At 36.7% G+C, this 24,814-nt stretch overlaps 1 protein-coding gene across 1 annotated transcript in view; it reads right to left on the reverse strand.

Annotated features, from left to right (window-relative positions):
- Window positions 1-7,070: 7,070 nt before the first annotated feature.
- Window positions 7,071-24,814, reverse strand: part of RIT2 (Ras like without CAAX 2) — a 372,189-nt gene continuing 354,445 nt past the window's right edge. Inside the window, exon 5 of the mRNA XM_060613718.3 lies at window positions 7,071-7,655. Coding sequence (XP_060469701.1) covers window positions 7,428-7,655 — 228 coding nt within the window. The 3' untranslated portion in view covers window positions 7,071-7,427. The remainder of the gene's footprint in view (window positions 7,656-24,814) is intronic.

Raw genomic sequence — 24,814 nt, forward strand, 5'->3', positions numbered from 1 at the left:
TCCTTTTTGTGTCCTGGTCTCATCTCCATGTTATGTGGCAACTGATTAGCTCTCAGAAAGGTGAAGGACTTAAGTGAACAAAAGTTATAGTCTATGTGTGATTTAGGCACGATGTGAACAGAGAACTTTTGCATGTGTAATTCATAGTAGTTTTGAGCTTTTCAGGTGTCTCCAGGGCAGTGGCACACTGATAGTGTTTTTATTCATCTCTTTACCTCTTCTGCACATAAACATACACTCTAATTGCTGTAAGTCCAGCACTTCTCAATAAAGATACATTTTAAATCTTTGGTAAATTCCCCTTAGTTGACATGCTTGCTCCCTTGTCTAAAGCACTATCCAAAGGATGACTTACAATAGCATTGCTCTCAGTGTCCTATTGGCCTAAGCTAAAAAAGGAGGTAAACAGTCCTCATATTTCATAGATTTTAAAGAGACACTGTGGATCTATTCTGGAAACCACCTTTTTTTTCATTTATTTATTAGCGGGTTTTAATTACACCTCTAGAGAAAGCTGAATGATACCCAAATTGCAACATAGACAGTCCACAGAATAAATTGTTGTTGTGATCTTAGTGGCATGCTGGGCACATCAAAAGAATTTTTTCCTTCTTTTGAGATAATTTTTACTAAAAATGGAACATATAATAACCTAAAGTTATTCTAGCAGAAATTGGTGTCTGGAGTTGCTGACACCTCATGAGCCTGAAGTTGTCACATATCTCTTCCCTCTCTGTCTCTTCCTTGAGAGACCAGAAAACATTAAAGGGACAGGCATTTTCATATTGGTTTTTAGCCTTTTTGGTCCCTAAAGGGCATTGAGGGGCACTAAAAGGATCACCAGAATGAAGGTGAAGAGGCCTGGCTGACCTTGCATGCCTGCAGGCTTCTCTTTGCTCTAAACCTCAGTTTCCTCTCCTATAGGAGGGAACCAGGTTATCAGGATTTTTATGGTTGCTTGAAACACTAGTATTTAATTGATTAATTAACTGACTTATTTTTATTTAACTTTTTTGGGGGAACAAAGGTTATTTACTACAGAATATATTTTTTAAATGAATTGGATACATATGTCACAGATATTAGAACTTTGTGCCTATTTTTTACAGGGCTGAAATGTTGATTTATTGATGTCCTTTCTTATCCATACAGTTTCATGATTTACACTAGTATGTTGAAAGGAGAGGGTTACACCAAATTATCTTGATATGTAATGGAATATTAGAGGCAGAACAGGACTGAAGCAAAAGGTCAAACGAAGTAGGATACAGTGTGAGTTTTCTGTACATTCTGTACATTCTTACTCCCAGCTTTGATGGACAGCATCCCTTTAATTTCTGCATGATCCTATCACCTTGCTGTTTGCATTGTTCTATCCTGTACATCCCCCACTTTTAGGTACAGTAGGCTACGTGGACCTGCTATCCCCTAAATGATGCATGGTCTAGGTGCTCTTCTTCACCCATAAAAATTCACACATTCTTTGTCCTTTCCATCATAGGCCCCTCTGCTCTGCTGTTAAAAGTAGCAATCATAGGACAAATATATTTATGTCATTGATATTTTAATGAGAAATTTTCTACTTTCTTAAATTTACGTTTATAGTGGATCTATGGCCCGAATAAAATGATGGCACTTTGACATCTAACCCTGGATAGAAACTCTAATGGGAAAATCTCAAGCAAAGCTCAAGTGTTCAAGTGCGAGCTGACAGTAGAGGATTTAGGTGAGGTAGGTTTTAGTACATCTTCTAGTACCATGTAAAGACCCAAACCAGAAGAACTACAACTTCAATTTATATAAAGATGGTCAGAAGACTTATTCTTAGATATTACATGTGTGATGGGGAACACTCTGTTTTGAAATATTTTAAAATATATTCTACCTTAAAATTTTGCCAGATCCATGGCTTTTTAAAAAAATATGTAACGTCTTTATTGAGATGGGTTCCCATATTTTAAAGCAGTGTATTTTGGTGCTTTAAAAGCAGAAGAATAGAAGCCACCTATAACAAGCAAATCATTTCTCATCTTGGACTATTAAATTCTGTTTTCTTGTTTATTTTACATGCCAGCATGTTGTTAAAAAATTACTTAGAGAAAAGAAAAACATGCAGCCTACTCCGAGCAGATGGCCTGCAGAAAAGAGATACTAAAAAGCAAATGGACTATACATCGAGATCCTCTTCTTAATTCTGCACCCTAGGTCCCTCAGGCTGACTAATGGTGGGGGATTCCCTACAGTCAACCACAGGGAAATTTCAGAACTTGGGCTAGTAACCCAAGTCCCATGGTCATGGGCACACTTATTGTTTACAGCTGATAGAACACATTCTCATTGATCTATGCATATATATCACTTTTGCTCATTAATACTAGGAGTAAACTAGATTCCTTGTGGGCAGCCCCACATGAACTAGACAGAGGTGGGGGGCAGAGTTGCAAAGCTTTACTGAGGCAGCACTCGGGAATCCCCATGGCCTGTGTGTGGCATGAAAGCTATCCCAAAGAGAGGCACAGGTGCTGATAGAGGTGCCTGAAGGAGACATGGGGTCAGAATAAAGGCACCATGTTGGGAAGGACCTTTAGACCCAAAAGCAAAGAGCAATTTCATGGACACTAGCAGAAAGTGCTTATTTGTCATGGCCCAACTTGCCTACCTTCAACATGCCACTGAGTCAACGAGTCCAGTAACAGAATCAGATAGTTGCCATGACTTGGGGGGGTGGGGACGAAATGGGGAATTACTAATGAAAGGCCATAAAGTTTCAAGCTGATGAATAAGTTCTAGAGATCTGATGTACAACATTGTACCTCTGGTCACCAATAATATATTGTACAATTAAAAATTTATTGAGAGTGTAGATCTCATGTCAAGTGGGGTTTTTTTTGACAATTATGACAATTTTATGACAATAAAATAAAATTGAAAAAAAAAAAAAAGAACTTGGCCAGACCTTTGTACATGGATTTTGTATCATGTGACTTTACTGAATTCACTTCAGTTCTAGTACTTTTTTGGTGGAGTCTTTAGTGTTTTCTATATATAGTATCATGTCATCTGCTAATAGTGAAAGTTTTAGTTCTTCCTTACCAATTTGGTAATTTTTATTTCTTTGTGTTGTCTGATTGCTGTTGCTAGGACTTCCAGTACTGTGTTGAATAAAAGTGGTAAGAGTGGACATCCTTGTCTTGTTCCTGACCTTAGGAATGATGGGTATGATGTTAGCTGTGGATTTTTCATGTAAAGCCTTTATTATGTTGAGGTATGTTCTCTCTAAACATATATTGTTGAGGGTTTTTATCATGAATCCATGTTGTACTTTGTTGGATGCTTTTTCTGCATCTATTGAAATGATCATAGGGTTTTTACCCTTTCTCTTATTGATGTGATGTATCATGTTAACTGTTCTGCAAATATTGAACCATCCATGCATCCTGGGAATAAATCCCACTTGATTGTGGTGTATGATTTTTTTTAATGTATGATTGGATTCTGTTTGCTAATGTTTTGTTGAGGATTTTTACATCTGTATTCATCAAAGATATTGGCCTATAGTTCTCTCTCTCTCTTCTTCTTCTTCTTTTTTTTTTGTGATACCTTTATCTGGTTTTACTTATCAAGATAATGCTGGCCTCATAGTATCATTTGGAAGTTTTCCTTCCTCTTCCATTTTTTGGAATATTTTGAGAAGAATAGGTATGAGCTCTTCTTTTTTTAAAATTTTTTCAATGTTCATTTTTCAGAGGGGTGGGGGGACAGAGCACAAGCAGGGGAGGGGCAGAGAGATAGGGAGACACAGAATCCGAAGCAGACCCCAGGCTCTGAGCTGTCAGCACATAGCCCCATGAGGGGCTCGAACTCATGAATCGCGAGATCATGACCTGAGGCAAAGTCGGACATCCAACCAACTGAGCCACCCAGCTGCCCCGGTATGAACTCTTCTTTAAATATTTGGTAGAATTCATCTGTAAAGCAATGTGGTCCTGGACTTTTGTTTGTTGTGAGTTTTTTGATTACTGATTCAGTTTCATTGCTGGTAACCTGTTTGCTCAAGTTTTCTATTTCTCCCTGCTTTAGTTTTGGTAGGTTATGTTTCTAGGAATTTATCCATTTCTTCTAAGTTTTCCAATTTGTTGGCAGACCCTTGCTTAAAAAGATTAAAGAGGATGCAAAGGGTACTGTGGGACTTAGAAGATGAGGAGGGAACTCTACTGCCACAAGGTCCCATAAACCACACCTTTCCCTTGTACACAGATGCAGTTTGATAAAGGAGAATAAACAGGGCAAAAATTTGATAAAACACTGACCTAAGTACACAAGGCAGAGGTTGTATTACTTACAGATATTTCTTAAATGATTGCCCCATATTAGCATTAAATTACTGCACTGAACTAAAATTTAGTGCCCCCTAACCCCCCCTTCCCACCCATCCCCACCTCCCCGCCCAACTACCCATTAGTCAGGGGCTCTTGAGAAAGAACAGATGAGTTAGAAATAAGCACCTATTTGTTCCTTACACATCTGAATGTGATGTGTGTAATGTTTGGCCCAAGTGCCCATGTTTTTTTTTCCTCACTGGCATTTGCTATAGAAGCTCCCAAGCTCAACTAAACACAAAATATAATATTTTAGACTGCTCTTATATCTGATCTGAGAAATTATTTTATCACAGGGACCTACAAGATATGTTAATGAAAAACACCTAGAAATAGATACATGATACATTTCTAGAGGACAGAAAACTGTATTTAGGATTTCCTAAGTGCCTCATTAAACACGCACTTACACACACCATATATACGTGAGTGTGCTATCTATAAAAGTGCTTAGTGCATAGTAGGCTTTTACTCACTATTTGATAAAATGTGTTGGTGATTACACATTCATCTACAGTGGATACAGATGATTATTTTCAAGAGTTTCTTGACCCTTCCTTGGCAATGTAGGCAGGTGTAGTTTGTGGTTTTCTTCTCTGAGCTTTTGAGATTGACTTAGATTTTCTAGTTCCAGTTGGAAGTTTTCAGGGATAATGATCAAAAACAAGATTCTGACATTTTGGTCTTATGCCAGGAGAGTGTGAATCAATAGACCTTGGGCAGAAATATCTAGGTTTTATTCTTCTGGAACATTTCCTTCTGCCCAGTCTTCCAGAAGAAAGAAGGAAGAATGGTTTAAATGAATGTTTGAAGTCTGCCTCAATCTCTGCTTGTGATAACTATCTCAAATTCATGCAGCCCTAGGTGATAATTTACAGACCTTCTTCCTTCCATAGAGTGAAATGGTTAGACCTGGCAAATGTTACCCAATCTAAACCTCACTAAAAATTTCTAAACTATATAAATTATTTATCAGCACTCAAGGAGTATAAAGAAAGTGAAGGAATAAAAGAGATAAATTCTAGAGCCAAAGGCAGTGGAGCTTACAGTAATAAAACTTACAAAGACTCCATCATGTTAGGAAATGCACCAAATACTATTAGTATTCATAGACTGGGCAGTAATCAGGTTTTCAAAGATATAGTTTCATCACCTAAAACTAAGTGCCAAGTACTATGTTTCCTAGATTGCATCTTCTAGCAAACAGAAGAGTCTGGTGGAATATAGTATTCACAGGGTCTTCTCAGGCTTGGAAAAATTCTGGGGGTCAGGGGCTGCAAAGGGAGAAGAATGTACAGAAGGCAAAGAATGTACTAAACCATTTTTAACAAGACAGAAACAGAGTATTAAACATTCAGGACCAAGAAAAGGAGGAAGCAATCAGTTCTCTAGGAATATCTTTATATCATCTCCATGTGTTCTTTTTTAAAATGTGTTTTTCCCCCTAATTATGAATGCCTGAGAATGAAAAGATATAGTGGATTTGGTTTCAGGACACTATGGAATGGGAAAAAAATTGATTAATTTGTGTCCTACACCATGGAATATGAGGGTTGAGGAAAAACCAAAGGAGGGGAGTTGGCAGCAGTTAATTGCATGCCTGGTGCCTTGATCCCTGGGCATAGGAGCAAGAGCAATGAAGTCCATGTGGTTTCGACAAAAGCCTTGGCTCCAAGCAATAAAAGGACCCACAAGTACACTACTAAAGCTGAAATTTTAGTGTGCCAGTTGAAAAATTATGATCTCTAAATTCCTTCCAGTTAACTATGTTACTATATGAAATGCATCTTCTTACCTAATAACGTGTAATCCAACTATTCTTCAGCCAAGTGAGCTTTCCCACTATATGTTAAGCTACCTTGAGTCATTCCTGCATTTTCAGAGATTAACAAATGCTAGGGGCATTGTGAATTAAAAATAATATGTGTTTGAATGCTGTATGTGTACCCTTCATCCTATTTTCTAATTTATGATAAAAACTGCCCCAACACATGAAGATTGGTTGGATGGATTCCAACCCATGTTTAGCTGTTAAATAACAGTTGTCTGTTAAACATTCAGAACTGTTCAAGTTAGGTACTTTCTAAGCTTTAATTGGAATAAACCAAATTACACAGTGGGATCAATGAGTGAATAGACAATTTCATTTTGCATGGTGATCCATTGTAAACAAGTAAGAAAAAGAATCCTCTAACTGGTAGTGTTTCATGGTTCAAGTAAGAAGAGATGGGAAATTAAGCCCATGATAATATAGGGTCTCTGGGTCAAAAAGCCTCTTGCCCTGTAGGTGAAGCAGTCCTAAGAGGGACTCCCACTGAGAGGGAACAGTGTGTCTTTTTATGAATATCTGAACCACCAAGTTCCTATTAGCCTCTCTTCTGGCTACAAGGAAAATATCCTTTTGCCACAGCTCAGTGACTTTACTGTGATAATTTTGCCAAAGCCTAACAGGGCAGAGCCCTGCAAATACCGGGATATTTCCTTTCAGCCCTCCAACAAGCCACAACTGGTTCCTATTATTAATAATTCCACTAAGGTTTATCTTCACTAAAAAGCACCTAGCCTTCTACAGTTAAGGAAAAACAAGGCTGCAGACTCCTGCTCTGAATTGTTTCCTGAGCTTCTTCATTATTTACTGAGATTCCTGAAATGCAAACAATCAGAGTCTTATCAGGCAAAGGCAGATCCCCTGAGCCTTTTATCATTCTGTCTGCAATTTTGAATTTCCTCTATAACCAGACAGCATACCAAATGAAGCTAGACTCTTTAAAGGGAAATGAGGCAATTGGAATGTCAATTTTATTTAGTAATATATTGTAAAAACTTAAACAGCATATCCAGCTGATTGACAAAATCCATCCAACTGTTAAGGGCAAAACAAAACTATCTCAAGAGGTACAGTTATGCAGATCTTGCTTTTACCTATAGGCAGATATTTAAAGAGAAGGAGAGAGAGAGAGACAGAAAATATTGAAGCCAAATGCAACACATGGAATTGTCCAACTGATAAAATTCAGAAAGAGAATAAGGGAGTTAGAAGCAAGGATATCATGTCATGCTTTCTTTCTTCTTCTTCAATGAGCCTTTTAACTTCTTCCATAGGCTATCTTTTCTCTTCAGTTTCTTTTCCATCAAGGATGGCATGGACTCTTTCTTGCGGATTTCCCTCACTAGACCGTGAAAGGCGTCATCAATGCAGAATCTGAGGGCTGCAGAAGTCTCAAAAAAAGCACAGTTATATTCCCTGGCCAGACTCAAGCCTTCTTCTGTAGATACCTAAGGAAAAAATAAATAATATTAAAAAGAGGAAGGGAGGAATGCTTGGATCAAAAACTTTCTAAACCTGAAGAACAAATGAGAAATCAGAATCTGTAAAAGGGAAATTGATTAGAACTTACTAAAAATCAATTCTCCAGATTTCAGTAAAAGGTACCAAAGCACCATGGCCCAAACCATGGCTTTCAAATAAGACTGGTGGGTTTCCAAGTTTCATCTCTCCTGCATTTGAGTTGTGCAAATTCGGATAAGTTTCTTTTACCTTTTGGTCTCAGTTTTCTCATTTGTAATGTAGGATAATCACATCTACCTCAAGGCTTTTTGTTAGTGACATTCTCTATAAAAGGTGCATCATATATGCTGAGTACATATTTAAAACTCTGTAACCACTGTTATAGTCGAGAGGTTCAGTTAAGAATAAGCCAATCTGACGTTGCTGTGAACTTTAAAAACAATCTTCTGGCAAAAGAAAACAAAAGCAAAATGTCACTCATTATGAGATAAGTCTCTGGCCAACCCCTCAGAGCATGGTTAGAGCTTTACAAGTTCTGTGGTACTAATCCATGCTGGGGTGCATGTTATTGCAGTGGGTCCTCTAGAGATTGTAAACTGAGTGAGATCAAGAACTATGCCTTATCATCTCTTTAATGTCTCAGACACAGCGCCTAAATCACCATTAGAGAGATTAGAGAAGAGAGGATGATTAATAAAAATACCTGGATTTAATAACTGTGAATTAAGATTCAAACATAAGTGATGGACAAATATTTAAACAGGGGATTATAGGGGTGTCTGGGTGGCTCAGTCGGTTGAGCGTCCGGCTTCAGCTCCGGTCATGATCTCACAGCTCGTGAGTTCGAGCCCCATGTCGGGCTCTGTGCTGACAGCTCAGAGCCTGGAGCCTGCTTCTGCGTCTCCCTCTCTCTCTGCCCCTAACCCACTTGCATTCTGTCTCTCTCAAAAATAAATAAACATTAAAAAAAAATAAATTTAAACAGGGGATTATAGGTCACTGTAGCTGTGTGCTAATAATTCTGGTCAAATGTTAGCACTCCCATGAAGCTCTACCAGATTATTCACATTGTCTTGAAGAAAGCAGGAATAAGGCTGCCTTGACTCAATATGTTTTGATGACCTCTATGCCCATACGGATCTATTTATTTATTATTATTATTTTATTTACTTTTTGAGAGAGAAAGAAAGAGAACGTGATTCGGGGAGGGGCAGAGAGAGGGAGAGAGACAGAATGTGAAGCAGGCTCCAGGCTGTGAGCTGTCAGCACAGAGCCTGACACGGGCCTTGAACTCACGAGCCATGAGATCATGACCTGAGCCAAAGTCGGATGCTCAACCGACTGAGCCACTTAGGTGCCCCTTTATTGATCTATTTGTTAAAGTTACTCACATGTCTATATATTTATATGTTCATGTTTCCTGCCAAATGGAAGTATATGGTGAACTAGAGACTCCATCAGCCTGGACACCTGAGGAACTATGACAAGGATAAGGGGAAATAGTGCTCCTGGTTCACCAGGGTGGATATATTCACCAGACTTAACTAAGGCAACTTTTAAGCTGATGACATTTTGGAGTTGTTTGTAACCAGAGCATAAGCCACTTTTTCTTAACTGATATACCATATCATACTGCTAATGAATGGTTGAGTTGGTATATAAAAACAGGTCTGATTTCAAAGCCAGGTCCTTTCTGGTCTGTGAAATACCAACCTCACCAAGGGCTTTCATTCCTGCTGGCCAACACCCCAATCCTTTTTCGAGCTCATTTCTATCTTCTAGTAACTCAGGAAACACAGCTAAAACCAACCAGCTAAAGTTATTAAGATTCTGTCTTACCAGCAATTAGACAAAGTCATATATTAACTTGTCTGATTTCCAAGGAATCACAGGTGACAGTCTTACCAAATGTTTTGACACTGCACAGATGCCATTTATTTTTCAGAGTCCTTTAATCGTTTTCCTAACTCAGAAGTTAATGGACACATATTTTATGTGTTTTCTATAGCAACACCACATTATGGTATGATTTTCTAAAATTAATCAGCTTTCATTAGCCTATATATATACAAAAACAGCCTCTCAAAATCTCTGTAGCTTGCAAAAGTGTTTCTTGCTCTCACTGCTTATTAGCAGCTGGAGGGTAGGTAGACTGTGACAGTCAGCTCCAGGCTGTGGTTTGGGATCTGGTTTGTCTCTCTTGTCTTCTTGTTCTAAAACTCAGGCCCAAAGAGCACATCTTATCTGGCATATGATGTTTCCATGACAGAGCAGTGGGCAATTACCTACATCCCAGAGGTCAAAAGACAAATGGAGAAACCTGAAGTCAATGAAGCAGGATGTATACTCAGCTCACAAAGAATTGTAAAGAAATAGAATCTACCAAAACCATTTATATGTAAATGCAGAACCCTATCTAGTTTTAAAAAAAAGTTGGTCTGACAATCTTTTTTTTAACACTTGCAGTTGAAGCACTTCGAATATAAAGATATACAGTGAAATTTGAATGGAAATTAATACAAAAAGATTTTATATTGATATAATATCAGAAAAAATAGATAAAAGTTATTACTTAAAAAGATGAATCTATCATGATATTTTACATTTGTTTGTACTAAAAGTCACAGCCTCATTTTGTAAGTGCACAGAACTAAAAATTTTAACTGTTCTCCCTCAGCAATTGAAAGAATATGTAGATAAGTAAGGATGTAGAAAGTTTGAACAAAACACCACACTTTATATAATTTACATATAAGCTGCTCTACCCAACAACTGAAAACTTCATTTTCTTCAAATGAACCTGAAGCATTTATAGATATTGACTATATGCTAAGCTATAAAGTCTCAAAACACTGCAAAGAATCAGTCATTGTATATTCCTAAACAAATGGAATAAGTTATAAACTAATTTTTAAAAGAAGAAATCCCCAAATACTTTTGTAAAATAGAATTCTAAATAGTCACTGAGTCAAAAAAGATATTACATGAAAATCACATCACTACTTGTGGGATATCTAATGCTGTGTTCAGAATAATGTTTATAGCACTACATCCATGTTTTAGAAAAGTGGAAACACTCAAGTTTCATGATCAAAAGCAACCTCAAAAAGTTACCATAAAAATCAGGAAATTAAACTGAAAGGAAGCCAGGGGAAGGAATGATAAAGACAGAAACCAATGAAGTAGTCTTTTCCACTGCATGATTATTTTCTAAGTCCAAAGGTGTTAAATTGATAGACCCCAGGCAAGACAGCTTAAAGGTGGAAAAAGGGTACAAGTAAACAGTATTAAAAATGACAAAGGAGAGGGGCACCTGGTGGCTCCTTTGGTTAAGAGTCCAACTCACAATTCTGGTTCAGGTCATGATCTCATGTTTCAGGAGTTTGAGCCTTAGGTAGGGCTCTGTGCTGACCTTGTGGAGCCTGCTTGGGTTTTTTTGCTCCCTCTCTGCCATTGCCCCACTCACAAGCACACTCTCCCTCTTAAACTTAAAAAAAAAAAAATCATGACAAGGTGGACATCACTACAGATCCTGCAATCTTAAAGAAAGTAATTAGGGAATGTTATATTTGTGTCAAGAAATCTGACAAGTTAGATGGACAAATTCCTAAAACAAAATTTACCAGAACTTAGAACAAGAAGAAACAGAAAATCTCTATTATCCTCTATACCTTATATAAGGAATTAAATATGTAATTAAGACCTTTCCACAATTAAGTCTCTGTGACCAGAAACCTTCTTCAGTGACTATGTATGGATATACTTACCAAACAACTTCTATAAAAATGTACATATCAGCATTATCACAAATAACAAAAAAAACTAAAAGCAACACAAGTGTTATAAGTGAATTTGATAATTTGTTGTGCATTAATAGAATGGAATACTGTTCAATGCACATGAATGAAATTGCTATATAAAACTTCTATAAATCTTACACAATAGTGTTTAGTGACAGAAATCAAATCTATGAAACGTTTTTGAGAAATGTGACAAAGTACAGATAGTTCCCATATACCCCACATCCAATTTCTCCTCTTGTTACATTAATATGGTACACAATTATACTTTTAGAAAATTGAAACACAAGAAAACTATTCTTTAGTGTTAGGAGATAATACGTAGTTCCTTTGGTGGTTTAAGGTGAGTTCACTTTGTGACAATTTACAAAGTGTATACTTATAATTTGTGTACGTTTTCTGTATGGTACATTAGTGAAAAACTCAAATGTACTATATAATAAGTCCCCCTCTGAATTTGGGGCATCACCATTTCTCAAGTACAGTAATATTTCTATAGCTAAATATTTTAACATTCACAGTAAACAGGATATATTGAAGACTCAGATCACATCAGATCCTGGTTAGTCACAAAATGAATTAGGTCTGGTCAGATTTTGCACACTACATTAAAACCTGTTTATTTTAGTTTCTGAAGTCAGATAACATTATGGACTTACGTTTCTAGTGGGAAGGTTCAATATCACATAGATTATAAATCATCTCAAAGTAATGTGTAATTTCAATAAAAAATACATTCTAAGTTTCAAAAGATTTCAGGATTTGAATGTTACACAGAGATAGTAAAATTCAAAGGAAAGAAAATACTTGAATTCTAGTAAGGAGGCGGAGAGAAGAACAATAACAATGTTGGACTCATCCTACTACAGACAGATATCTGTAAATCTGTAGCAGTTCAGGTAGTGGGTTATTAGTTAAGGGCTAGACAGACCAATACAATGTGATGGAGAGTCTAGAAACAAGATTATAAAATATATAGGAGCTTGATATAGCATTGGGTAGCATTCCAAATCAGTGGGGGAAGTGAAGATTCATTCAATGATACCCTACCATTGAGTTATCATCATTTTGGATTATTTTTTATGTATGGATATTATTTCTTCTAGCAAAGATAATTTTTCTTTGGAAAGAGTAGAAGAGTGTTAAAGTCTTTAAATCTGTATATTTTTTTCTTACATATTTGAAAAATATTTTTATACAAACACATTTATGAAATGTTCCCTAATTATAAAACTATCACACATCATTGGAAACATCAAAATTCAGTTAAAAGTCCAATGTAATAATCTTAATATGAAAAAAATAGAAAAATCCCATCCATAGATTTGTATTGAAAATGTATAAGCAGGGGCGCCTGGGTGGCTCAGTCGGTTAAGCGGCCGACTTTGGCTCAGGTCATGATCTCACGGTCCGTGAGTTCAAGCCCTGCATAGGGCTCTGTGCTGACAGCTCAGAGCCTGGAGCCTGTTTCAGATTCTGTGTCTCCCTCTCTCTGACCCTCCCCCGTTCATGCTCTGTCTCTCTCTGTCTCAAAAATAAATAAATGTTAAAAAAAAATTTAAAAAAATAAAAAAGAAAATGTATAAGCAAATGATAGATGACATAACTGCTTATTATATTATTGTAGCCAGTTGAGGTATATTTGACTCTGTAGCTATTCCTTCCTTTGGTAAGTAACACAGTAATCATGAACACGCTATTTCAAAGCATGAAATGTAGTAGTGTAATTCTTAGATTTATTATCAGAATATTAATTCCATGTTACAACTCATTAATTTTCACATTCGTTATAATGAAATCCAAAAGGAAATTAAACTTAGTAAATATTTTATCTATTTATAATTCATTAAAAAATTCACCTAAAGTTTTTATTTTTAAGAAAAATGTTAAAGTGAAAACATACTGTAAAATTCCAACATTTCAATAAATTTGATCTCACATCAATATTGAGAAACCATAATTAGTCATCCCTATATCAGATATTGGAATCAATATACTATAGATTCAATGGAAGAACATGAATCCAAACACGTAAGAAGCAAGTAAGTCCAAAAAACATTTATTTTTACAGATTCTGGGCTTTATGCTTAGTAATTTTGGTCTGTTTAAAGGCTATAAATATTTCAACAGTATCACCAGGAATAATTTTTAGTCCACTAATGGTTTTTAGTGGTTCAGAACCCGAGTAACATAATAAGAAATAACAGCTTCTATATTAGGTTTCAAAACCAGGATATGTAACATATTCTTCCAATGTTTTATATCTTATCTATATAAATTTTAAGTAATGTTTATTTAATTGGGTAAAGAGAATGTGCATGTTTGCGAGCAGGGGAGGGGGGAAGATGGAGAGAGAGAATCCCAAGCAGCCTCTGTGTTCAGAACAGAGCCTACCACGGGGCTCAATCTCATGAACCTGGGATCATGACCTGAGCTGAAATCAAGAGTCAGATGCTCAACCGACTGAGCTTACAAGGCACCCCTAAATAAAAGATTTTTAAATGATAAATATTCATCCATGCCATACAAACTGGCAAGGAAGAAGCACAGTGTTAATAAAAAATTAAGAGTTTTTATTTCCCAGATGAAGAGTTTCAGGCCCATGAAGGGTTAAGCAATGTTTAAGGTCACACACCTGATTAAAACACCCATCAAGTTCTACTCTTGTCCATCAGGTATTGTTTCCAATCCTTGTTATTTCTCATAGTGTCTTTCCAATTTCCTCTGCCAGTATTCCACATATATGTAATTGATTATTCTCATCTGAGGTTTTATAACTTGAGATGATTCTTAAATTACAAATAGCATAGAACATTTTGTATTGCATTTACAGAGAAAGAAAATGCTAAATACAGAAACATAGGGAAAAATAAATGTAGAAAGGTTATTGGGGGGTTGGGGAAGTAACAATTGATGCAGATCCCTTTGTACCACCATGCCCCTCAATTGCAAGGCAAGTTTGTGATTAAATGTGCCACCCAGAGGCTTTAGAAAGCACTGGTAGAAAAAAAGGGAATAAAGAAAAATGTTTTATACAAGTAATAGAAAATTTCAATAACCCATGGGATCCATCTTTTTAATATATGTGACCTTTTTCACTGAAGAAGATCACTGTATAATGCACCAGGTACTCCCTGAAATGCCATTTCCTATCTTCCCAAGGAGGCATTAGAGCACAGCCACAGCTGCATGGGGGATTGAAGAGACCACTGGGGCATGATGGTGATCACAGCTTGTTCTAGTCCTGGGCCCAGCTGCCAGTGGGAAGTGGCAAGCATGCTGGTCAATTAGAGTTTGAGTCCCAACAATCTGCTGACTTTAGGAGCTTCATTGCGCTTTATTGTAAAGGTACTCAAGGTAATGGTAGTGGTCTAGTCATCTATATAATTCTTAATAACCCAGGAGGAAATTCTGATACTGCTTTGCTATATTTGCTAACCTTGAATGGGGAGAGATTGGCATTAGAATGGGTCTGGTTCTTCCAAGAGAAGCTTTACAAGCGTAATATCTTTGTGGTTCAGCCTACTGAACTATATCTCTTTGGGATTTGTTTACATTTTTTAATATCTTTCTGTCTGTGTTTCAATTCATTGTTACCCATGAAGATAATAATTTTCATTACAGATCTCACATCATCAGTGTAACAGGAATGAGTTTCCTGGAAAATTTGGGACCAAAACATCTTATTTGTAAATAAGAAAATAAGAAGGAAAAGTTGCCCAAAATTAGCTTGTTCAGTTTTCATTTTGTTTAGCTGTATAGGTGATTTTGATCAGTTTTAACAATGAGTAGCCTCACCAGTTTGCTTGACCAGCTCTAATGAAAGTACTTTTAATTTGCTTTTTTAATCTGCATGTTATTTTTTTTTTTTGCACCTATCTTCCATTTAAAGGTAAGTGCATGGGGCGCCTCGGTGGCTCAGTCGGTTAAGCGTGCGACTTTGGCTCAGGTCATGATCTCGCGGTTCCTGAGTTCGAGCCCCGCATTGGGCTCTGTGCTGACAGCTCAGAGCCTGGAGCCTGTTTCAGATTCTGTGTCTCCCTCTCTCTCTCTCTGACCCTCCCCCGTTCATGCTCTGTCTCTCTCTGTCTCAAAAATAAATAAACGTTAAAAAAAAATTTAAATAAATAAATAAAGGTAAGTGCAATTTTGATTGGGATTGCATTGAATGTGTAGATTACTTTGGGTAGTACTGACATTTTAACAATATTTATTCTTCCCATCCATGAGCATGGAATGTTTTTCCATTTCTTTGTATCTTCTTCAATTTCCTTCATAAGCTTTCTATAGTTTTCAGCATACAGATCTTTTACATCTTTGGTTAGATTTATTCCTAGGTATTTTATGATTCTTGGTGCAATTGTGAATGGGATCAGTTTCTTTATTTGTCTTTCTGTTGCTTCATTACTAGTATATAAGAATGCAACTGATTTCTGTACATTAATTTTGTATCCTATGACTTTGCTGAACTCATGTATCAGTTCTAGCAGACTTTTGGTGGAGTCTATCGGATCTTCCATGTATAATATCATGTCATCTGCAAAAAGTGAAAGCTTGACTTCATCTTTGCCAATTTTGATGCCTTTGATTTCCTTTTGTTGTCTGATTGCTGATGCTAGAACTTCCAACACTATGTTAAACAACAGCGGTGAGAGTGGACATCCCTGTTGTGTTCCTGATCTCAGGGAAAAAGCTCTCAGTTTTTCCCCATCGAGGATGATGTTAGCTGTGGGCTTTTCATAAATGGCTTTTATGATCTTTAAGTATGTTCCTTCTATCCCGACTTTCTCGAGGGTTTTTATTAAAAAAGGTTGCTGAATTTTGTCAAAGGCCTTTTCTGCATCGATTGACAAGATCATATGGTTCTTATCTTTTCTTTTATTAATGTGATGTATCACGTTGATTGATTTGCGAATGTTGAACCAGCCTTGCAGCCCAGGAAGGAATCCACTTGATCATGGTGAGTAATTCTTTTTTATATGCTGTTGCATTCGATTTGCTAGTATCTTGTTGAGAATTTTTGCATCCATATTCATCAGGGATATTGGCCGGTAGTTCTCTTTTTTTGGTGGATCTCTGTATGGTTTGGGAATCAAAGTAATGCTGGCTTCATAGAATGAGTCTGGAAGTTTTCCCTCCTTTTCTATTTTTTGTAACAGCTTGAAAGAGCCTAAATGGCCATCAGCTGATGAATGAATAAAGAAATTGTGGTTTATATATACATTGGAATACTACTTGGCAATGAGAAAGAATGAAATATGGCCTTTTGTAGCAACGTGGATGGAAGTGGAGAGTGTTATGCTAAGTAAAATAAGTCATACAGAGAAAGACAGATATCATATATTTTCACTCTTATGTGGATCCTGAGAAACTTAACAGAGGACCATGGGGGAGGGGAAGGGGAAAAAAAAGGAGGGAGGGAGGGAGGGAGCCAAACCATAAGAGACTCTTAAAAATTGAGAATAAACCAAGGGTTGTTGGGGGGTGGGAGGGAGGGGAAAGTGGGTGATGGGCATTGAGGAGGGCACCTGTTGGGATGAGCACTGGGTGTTGTATGGAAACCAATTTGACAATAAATTTCATAATAAATGAATGAATGAATGAATGAATGTAAGTGCATATATGTCATCTCAGACTCTTTGCAGGGAAAACCAAAACAAAGCAAAGCACCAGGAAGAATTTCCCACCTTCAGCTGCAATCACTGACATGTGAGAAACTCATTCTTTCTAATTTTCATTACAGTGTAACGTACAGTGTTATATTAATTTCAGGTGTATAATATAGTGATTCAACAGTTCCATATATTAGTTTTCATCAGGTGTACTCTTAATCCCTTTAATCTATTTCACCCACCCCCACCCATATCCCCTCTGATAGTCATCAGTTGTCTTCTATAGTGAAGAGTCTATTTCTTGGTTTGTCTCTCTTTTTTTTTTTTTTGGTCATATGTTTGATTTCTTAAATTCCACATAGGAGTGAAATAATATGGTATTGGTCTTTGATAAATTTCACAATTTCACTTAGTATTATACTCTCTAGATCCATCCATGTCATTGCAAATGGCAAGATTTAATTCCTTTTTTATGGCTGAGCAATATTCCATTCCATACACGCGCGCGCACACACACACACACACACACAGATATACATACACACACACCACCTCTTCTTTATCCATTCATCAGTCGATGGACACGTGGGCTGCTTCCATTGTTTGGCAATTATAAAGCTGCAATAAACATAGGGGTGTATATATCCCTTCAAATGAGTGTTTTGGTATTCTTTGGGTAAATACCCAGTAGTGTGATTACTGGATTATAGGGTAGTTCTATTTTTAATTTTTTAAGGAACCTCCATACTGTTTTCCATTGTGGTTGTACCAGTTTGCATTCCCACCAACAGTGCCCAAGGGCTTTTTCTTTACATCCTCTCCAACCCTTGTTGTTTCCTGAGTTTTTTATTTTAGCCATTCTGACAAGTGATTAGTAAAAGCCATTTGTAGTTTTGATATGCATTTTACTGATGATGAGTGATATTGAGCATGTTTTCATGTGTTGGTCATCTGGATGTCTTCTTTGGAGAAATGTATATTTATCTCTTCTGCCATTTTTGTTTTTTGGGTGTTGAGCTGTGTCAGTTCCTCACATATCATGAATACTAACCCTTTATTAGGTATGTCATTTGTAAATATCTTCTCCTGTTCAGTAGGTTGTCTTTTATTTTGTTGGTTGTTTCCTTCACTGTGCAGAAGCTTTTATTTTAATGTAGTCCCAAAAGTTTATTTTTGCTTTTATTTCTCTTGCCTTAGGATACATATCTAGAAAAACGTTGCTGCAGCTAATGTCAGAGAAATTACTACCTGTGTTCTCTTCTAGGATTTTTGTGGTTTCAGGTCTCAGATTTAGATCTTTAACACATTTCAAACTTATTTTTGGGTGTGGTATAAGAAAGTGGTCCAATTTCATTCTTTTGCATGTTGCTGGCCAGTTTTCCCCAACACCATTTGTGGAAGAGAATGTCTTTTTCCCATTGCATATTCTTGCTTCCTTTGTCAAAGATTGACCATAGAATTATGGATTTATTTCTCAGCTTTTTATTCTGGTCCATTGATCTACATGTCTATTTTTGTGCCAGTACCATACTGTTTGATTACGACAGTTTTCTAATATAATGAAATTTGGAATTGTGCTTTGGCTCTTTGGGGTCTTTTGTGGTTCCATACAAATTTTAGGTTTGTTTGTTCTTGTTCTGTGAAAAATGCTATTGGCATTTTGATAGGGATTTCATTAAATGTGTGGATTGCTTTGGGTAGTATAGACATTTTAACAGTATTTGTTCTTCCAATCCATTGTGTTGTCTTCAATTTCTTTCATCAATATTTTATAATTTCAGAATACAGGTCATTCACCTCCTTGGTAAAGTTTATGTTTAGGTATTTTATTATTTTTGGTGCAATTGTAAATGAGATTGCTTTATTTTCTCTTTCTGTAGCTTTTTATTACTGGTATACAGAAATGTAACATATTTCTGTACATGGATTTTTGTATCCTGCAAATTTACTGAATCCATTTATCAATTCTAGTAGTTTTATGGTGGCGTCTTTCAGGTTTTCTATATAGAGTATCTTGTCATTTGCAAATAGTGGAAATTTTATTTCTTCCTTACCAATTTGAATGCATTTTATTTCTTTATGTTGTCTAATTGTTCTGCCTAGGACTTCCAGTACTATTGAATAAAAGTGGTGAGAGTGGACATCCTTGTCTTATTCCTGACCTTAGGGGAAAGCTAAGAGCTTTCTCTCATTGGGTATGAACTTACCTGTGGGTTTTTTATATATGGTCTTTATTTTGTTGAGGTATATTCTCTCCAAACCTACACTGTTGAGGGTCTTTTTTTTTAATCATGAATGAATGTTGTAGTTTGTCAAATGCTTTTTGTCCATCCATTGAAATGATCATATCATTTTTATCCTTTCTCCTATTGATGTATTATTTTTTTAATATGCAAATACTGAACCAAACTTACATCCGAGGAATAAATCTCACTTGATCATGATGAATGATTTATTTAATATATTGTTGTATTCAGTTTGCTAATATTTTTTTTTAACGTTTTTATTTATTTTTGAGACAGAGAGAGACAGAGCATGAATGGGGGAGGGGCAGAGAGAGAGGGAGACACAGAATCGGAAGCAGGCTCCAGGCTCTGAGCCATCAGCCCAGAGCCCGATGCGGGGCTCGAACTCACGGACCATGAGATCGTGACCTGAGCTGAAGTTGGACGCTTAACCGACTGAGCCACCCAGGCGCCCCTCAGTTTGCTAATATTGAGGATTTCTGCATCTATGTTCATCAGGGATATTGACCTATAGTTGTGTCTTTTTTTAGTATCTTTATCTGGTGTTAGTATGAGGGTAATGCTGGCCTCATAGAATGAATTTGGGAGTTTTCTTTCCTTTTAAATTTTTTGGAATAGCTTGAGAAGAATAGGTATTAACTCTGCTTTAAATGTTTGGTAGAATTACCTGTGAAGCCATCTGGTCATGGGCATCAATTTGTTGGGAGTTTTTAAATTACTGATTCAATTTCATTGCTGCTAATCAGTCTGCTCAAATTTTCTGCTTCTTCCTGCCTCTGGTAGGTTATATGTTTCTAGGAATTTATTCATTTCTTCTAGGTTGGCATATATTTTTTCATATTATTTTACAGTTGTATTTCTATGGTGTCAGTTGCTACTTCTTTTTTTTTTTTTTTTTTTTTGAGTCCTTCTGTGCTTTTTGTTTGTTTTTGATGAGTCTTGCTAGAGGTTTATCAATTTTGCTGTTCTTTTCCCAAGAACCAGGTCCTGGTTTCATTGATGTGTTCTATTGCTTTTTTGTGTTTTTTTTGTTTTGTTTTGTTTTGTTTTTTTAGTTTCTCTATCATTTATTTCTGCTCTAATCTTTATTATGTCCTTCCTTCTGCTAGTTTTGGGTTTTGTTTGCTCTTTTTCTAGCTCCTTTAGGTATAAGGTAGGTTCAAGACTTTTCTGCTTCTTGAGGTGACCAGTATTGCTATAAACTTTCCTCTTAAAACCACTTTTGTTGTATCCTAAAGATTTTGGACTGTTGTGTTTTCATTTTCATTTGTCTCCATGCATTTTTTTATTCCAATTTGATTTCCACATTGACCCATTCATTGTTTAGTAGCATGTTTTTAACCTCTATATATTTATTGTCTTTCCAGATTTTTTTTCTTCTGGTGGAGTCCTAGTGTCATAGTGTTGTGATCAGAAAAGATGGATGGTATGACTTCAGTCTCTTCAAATTTGTTGAGAATTGTTTTGCAGCCTAATAAGTGATCTATCCTGGAGAATGTTTTCTGTGAGAAAAGAATGTATATTCTGTTGTTTTAGGATGGAATGTTATAAGTCTGTTAAATCCATCTGGTCCCATGTGTCATTGAAAGCCACTGTTTCCTTGTTGATTTTCTGTTTTAATGATCAATGTAAGTGGGGAATTAAAGCCCCTCACCATTATTGTAGTACTACCAATTAGTTCCTTTATGTTTCTCTTCAGCTGCTTTAAGTATTTGGGTGCATAAATATTTATAATTGTTATATTTTCTTGTTGGATTATTTTGTCTTTTGTTACAGTCTTTGTTTTAAAGTCTATTTTTTGTGATATAAGTAGTGTTACCCCAGTTTTCTTTTGACATCTATTTGCATGTCTTTAGGTCTGAAGTGATTCCCTTGTAGACAGCATATGGATGGGTCCTTTTTTTTTTTAATCCATTTTATCCATTTTCAGTTACTACTGAAAAATCAGCTGGTTGCTTTCTGGGGTTTCCATTGTATGTAATGGTCTTTTTTTGTTGCTTTCAAAATTCTCTGTCAGTATTTTTTTGCCATTTTAATTACTATGTGTCTTGGTGTGAACCTCCTTAGGTTGATTTTGTTGAGGGAATCTGGATCTGGATCTGGATATCTATTTTCTTCCCCAGATTAGGGAACTTTTCAGCTATTATTTCTTCTTATAAATTCTCTACAACTCTTTTCTCTCTCTTCTCCTGCTGGGATCCCTATAATGCAAATCTTACTATGCTTGATGGAGTTCCCTATGTCTATTCTTATTTGGCATTTTTTTTCTCTGACCTGCTCACTTTGATTACTTTCCATTACTCTGTTTTCTAGGTCACTAATTTGTTCCTCTGCTTTCTGTAGCTTGCTATTTATTCTATCTAATGTATTTTTTATTTATTGTGTTCTTCATCTCTGATTGGTTCTTTTTTTTTTTTTTTTAATCTCTATAGGGGTCTTGCTGATGTCCTACATGGTTTTCTCAAGTTCAGTGAGTATCTTTAGGATCATTACTTTAGATTCTTTATCAGACATATTACTTATCTCTGTTTTATTTAGTTCTTTTGCTGTGGTTTTGGCCTATTCCTTCATGTGGGACATATTCCTCTGTCTCCTGATTTTGTCTAACTCTATGTTAATAAAGTCAGCTATGTCTCCTGCTTTTGAAAATGATGGCCTTATGAAGAAGTCCTCTAGTTCCCTATGATGCAGTGTTCCTGTTCACCAGAACCTGGCATGTTGGGGGGTATCTTATGTGGGTGTTGCGTGTGCCCTGCTGTTGTGGGCAGTGTTTGGTCATTCACCAGGGTAGGGTTCCCAGTTTAACAAGGTGTATACAGGTCTGTTTCTAAAATGAGACCTGCAGCCACAACTGGGACTGGGGCTGGACAGATCTGTAAGCAACAAAATGGGCGGGTACATGATTTTAACAAGGTGCATGTGGGCTTCTTAGGGCCTGCCCCTATTGAGACCCAGACCCTACAAAAACATGCAACTTGGGAGAAATGGTGTTGTCAAGGTTTGCACTAGTCTTCTGGGAGAAGGGATCTCCCCACTGCAAGGACCAAGGCAAAAGTGACTAGGAAGGGTAGATCTGCTGAAGTGGGGAGGGGCAGAGCTTGGTGTAAGCAAGTTAGGTAGTGAACGTTGGCCCAGTTGGCCCGGTTACCACAGAAGTTGTTCAAGAATCCCTGCCGCTCCAGAACATGCTCAGACCAGCCCTGAAACAAACTTCCTTGCATGCCCACTGCAAATTCTGGCCTTTGCACATTTTTGTGCTCCTCCCTATACTTTCTGTGTCTGTTTTCTTCTCATCAGTCGTGCCCCAGCTTAAATATCACCTCCACTGAGACACTTTGCCTAACTATATTCTCTACAAAATATTCTGCACATTGCCAGTGATTCTGTTCCATTGTTCTACCATATTGTTTTCTTGGCACTTAATTACCCTCAGAAATCATCTTACTAATTTATTCCTGTGTTTATGTTCTGTCTTCTTCCAGTACAGTGTAAGCTTTGTTATAACAGGAATTTTGTCAGTCTTGTTCACTGCTGTACCTGGCTCCAGCACAGTGGCCAGCACTTAGAATGACACTATTGGATGCCTAGCAATAGGCAGTGCTGGGGTTACATTAAATAGAGGTGCTAGTTTTTGGAGCAATAGGAAAATATAAAGGAAATTTCAAATCACTATAATCAGTGCCATGACAGGGGCAAGCACAGAGCACTATGGTGACATTTGTAAGTAGTGCCCAGACCCTTATTAGTGGTTGGTTCTCAGGTAGAATATCCTCAGGGAGGATGTCTTTGTAGGAAGCCTGAATGACAAGCAGCAATTACCTAGGTTGGAGGGGGTTGGGTGTTTGGGGGGAACTGGAAGTAGTCTCAGATGGAAGCACTAACAATGGCCTAAGGCAGAGGTGATAATGGTGCTTTTGTTGGATCATCTGCAGTTAATGTGGTTTAAACCAAAGCATGAAGAAGAAGGTAGAGAATGAAGAGCAGCACTCTCAGAACAAACTAATGAGCTTAAATGCCTAATTTATATAGATTCATATGAAATTTGCTTGAAAACCATCAAGTAATTTTTAAAAAGCCTGTTTCTTGAGTGCCTACTCTATGCAAAGACATGTAAAAGGTTTTCTCTCTCCTGCTGTTCTGGAGAGATATTGATTGAATAGAGAGAAAAGCAGGACATAATTAAATGGTGTAGCCAGTCCTTCTGAGGCACAGGATGGTAATGGCTCTAGGGTAAAGGGTTTAGACTGCTTTGTACAAGAGACATTTGAAATCTCCAAGGCCTTGTGCTTTTCATCCAGGAAGCCCTGGTATGTTGGGAGGTGGGGGTGGGGGGAAGGTTGCCATGGCAGCCAGTAGTTACTAAGAAGGGAAAAAAGAGAAAGTTAATGCTAAATATTTTGCTAACAGCAATATCTGGCTGCTTCTTTGAATTTTGCTCCTAAGGACTTTACTTTTAAAATATCTTGTTAAAATTATAAATCAATAAAGTTAGGCAGTATATGAAATATATATGCCAGAATATGTAAGTTTAAGTATACATATATGTATGTCCATGCCCAAAGATATTTCATATATTTGCACAAATAAGTAAATGTCTGTATTTGATGTATATTAGATGAATGGTTTTCCCATACTTTAAAGAGTACTTGGAGAGCTTAAGTGTCAAAAAATACTTCAACAGTTAATTCATTACATTAATAAATTTATATTAGGTAAAAATAGAAGGAGCTTATGTATTATACTTATAACACATATAACAATTATAATTAAGCAATAAATTGTTTAGGTGTGTAAAGTGTGGATCTCCTGCAGAAAAAGACCATGAGGGCAAGGAAAATTGCTTTCCCAGCAACTGGGACAAAAACCTCACTGTGTTGCACATGAACCAAGCTCAGTAACCATCTTTATATCTCTTCCTTGAAGAAATGGGTGAATAAATGGATCGAAAGGCAACCAAGGAAGAAGAAACCTATTTTTACAGAAAAACTCTCCATGAATTAACTAGAAAGCTCAAAAGCCCAAATCTCATTTGAACTGCTAAAGGTTTTGAGTGCCACAAATGCTCTATTACATATACTCTCTCTATAAGACATGTGCACTGCAGAATCTCTGAGCAGGGGGAGAAAAAAGAGGGTTGCGTCATGATCCTTTTTGAATGAGGGGGTCTAAGGAACACAGTGGTAGATGACTGTGATGTGGTCCAAAGGAAAGCTAGGGGTATCAGGGTTTTTTCATGTTCATGGTCAACATAGGTATTCTTTCGGATTATATTTAGAAAAGTTATGCCTTGTAAAGAAGAATGAACTTGAACAAAGTAAGTTTGATACAAGTTCTAACTCTGGGATCTATAGAACATAAAACTGAACAAGTATTCTAGGGAGCTGGCATTTTTTCTTTGAAAAATTTATAAGCTTATGCTTATTGGCACTACTATAAATTTAGTTTTCAATTTTAGCAAAACCATCAATGTCTTTGTCAATCATTTTAT

The sequence above is a fragment of the Panthera onca genome, chromosome D3 (assembly GCF_046562875.1).
Source record: "Panthera onca isolate mPanOnc1 chromosome D3, mPanOnc1 haplotype 2, whole genome shotgun sequence".
Taxonomy (NCBI): Eukaryota; Metazoa; Chordata; class Mammalia; order Carnivora; family Felidae; genus Panthera; species Panthera onca.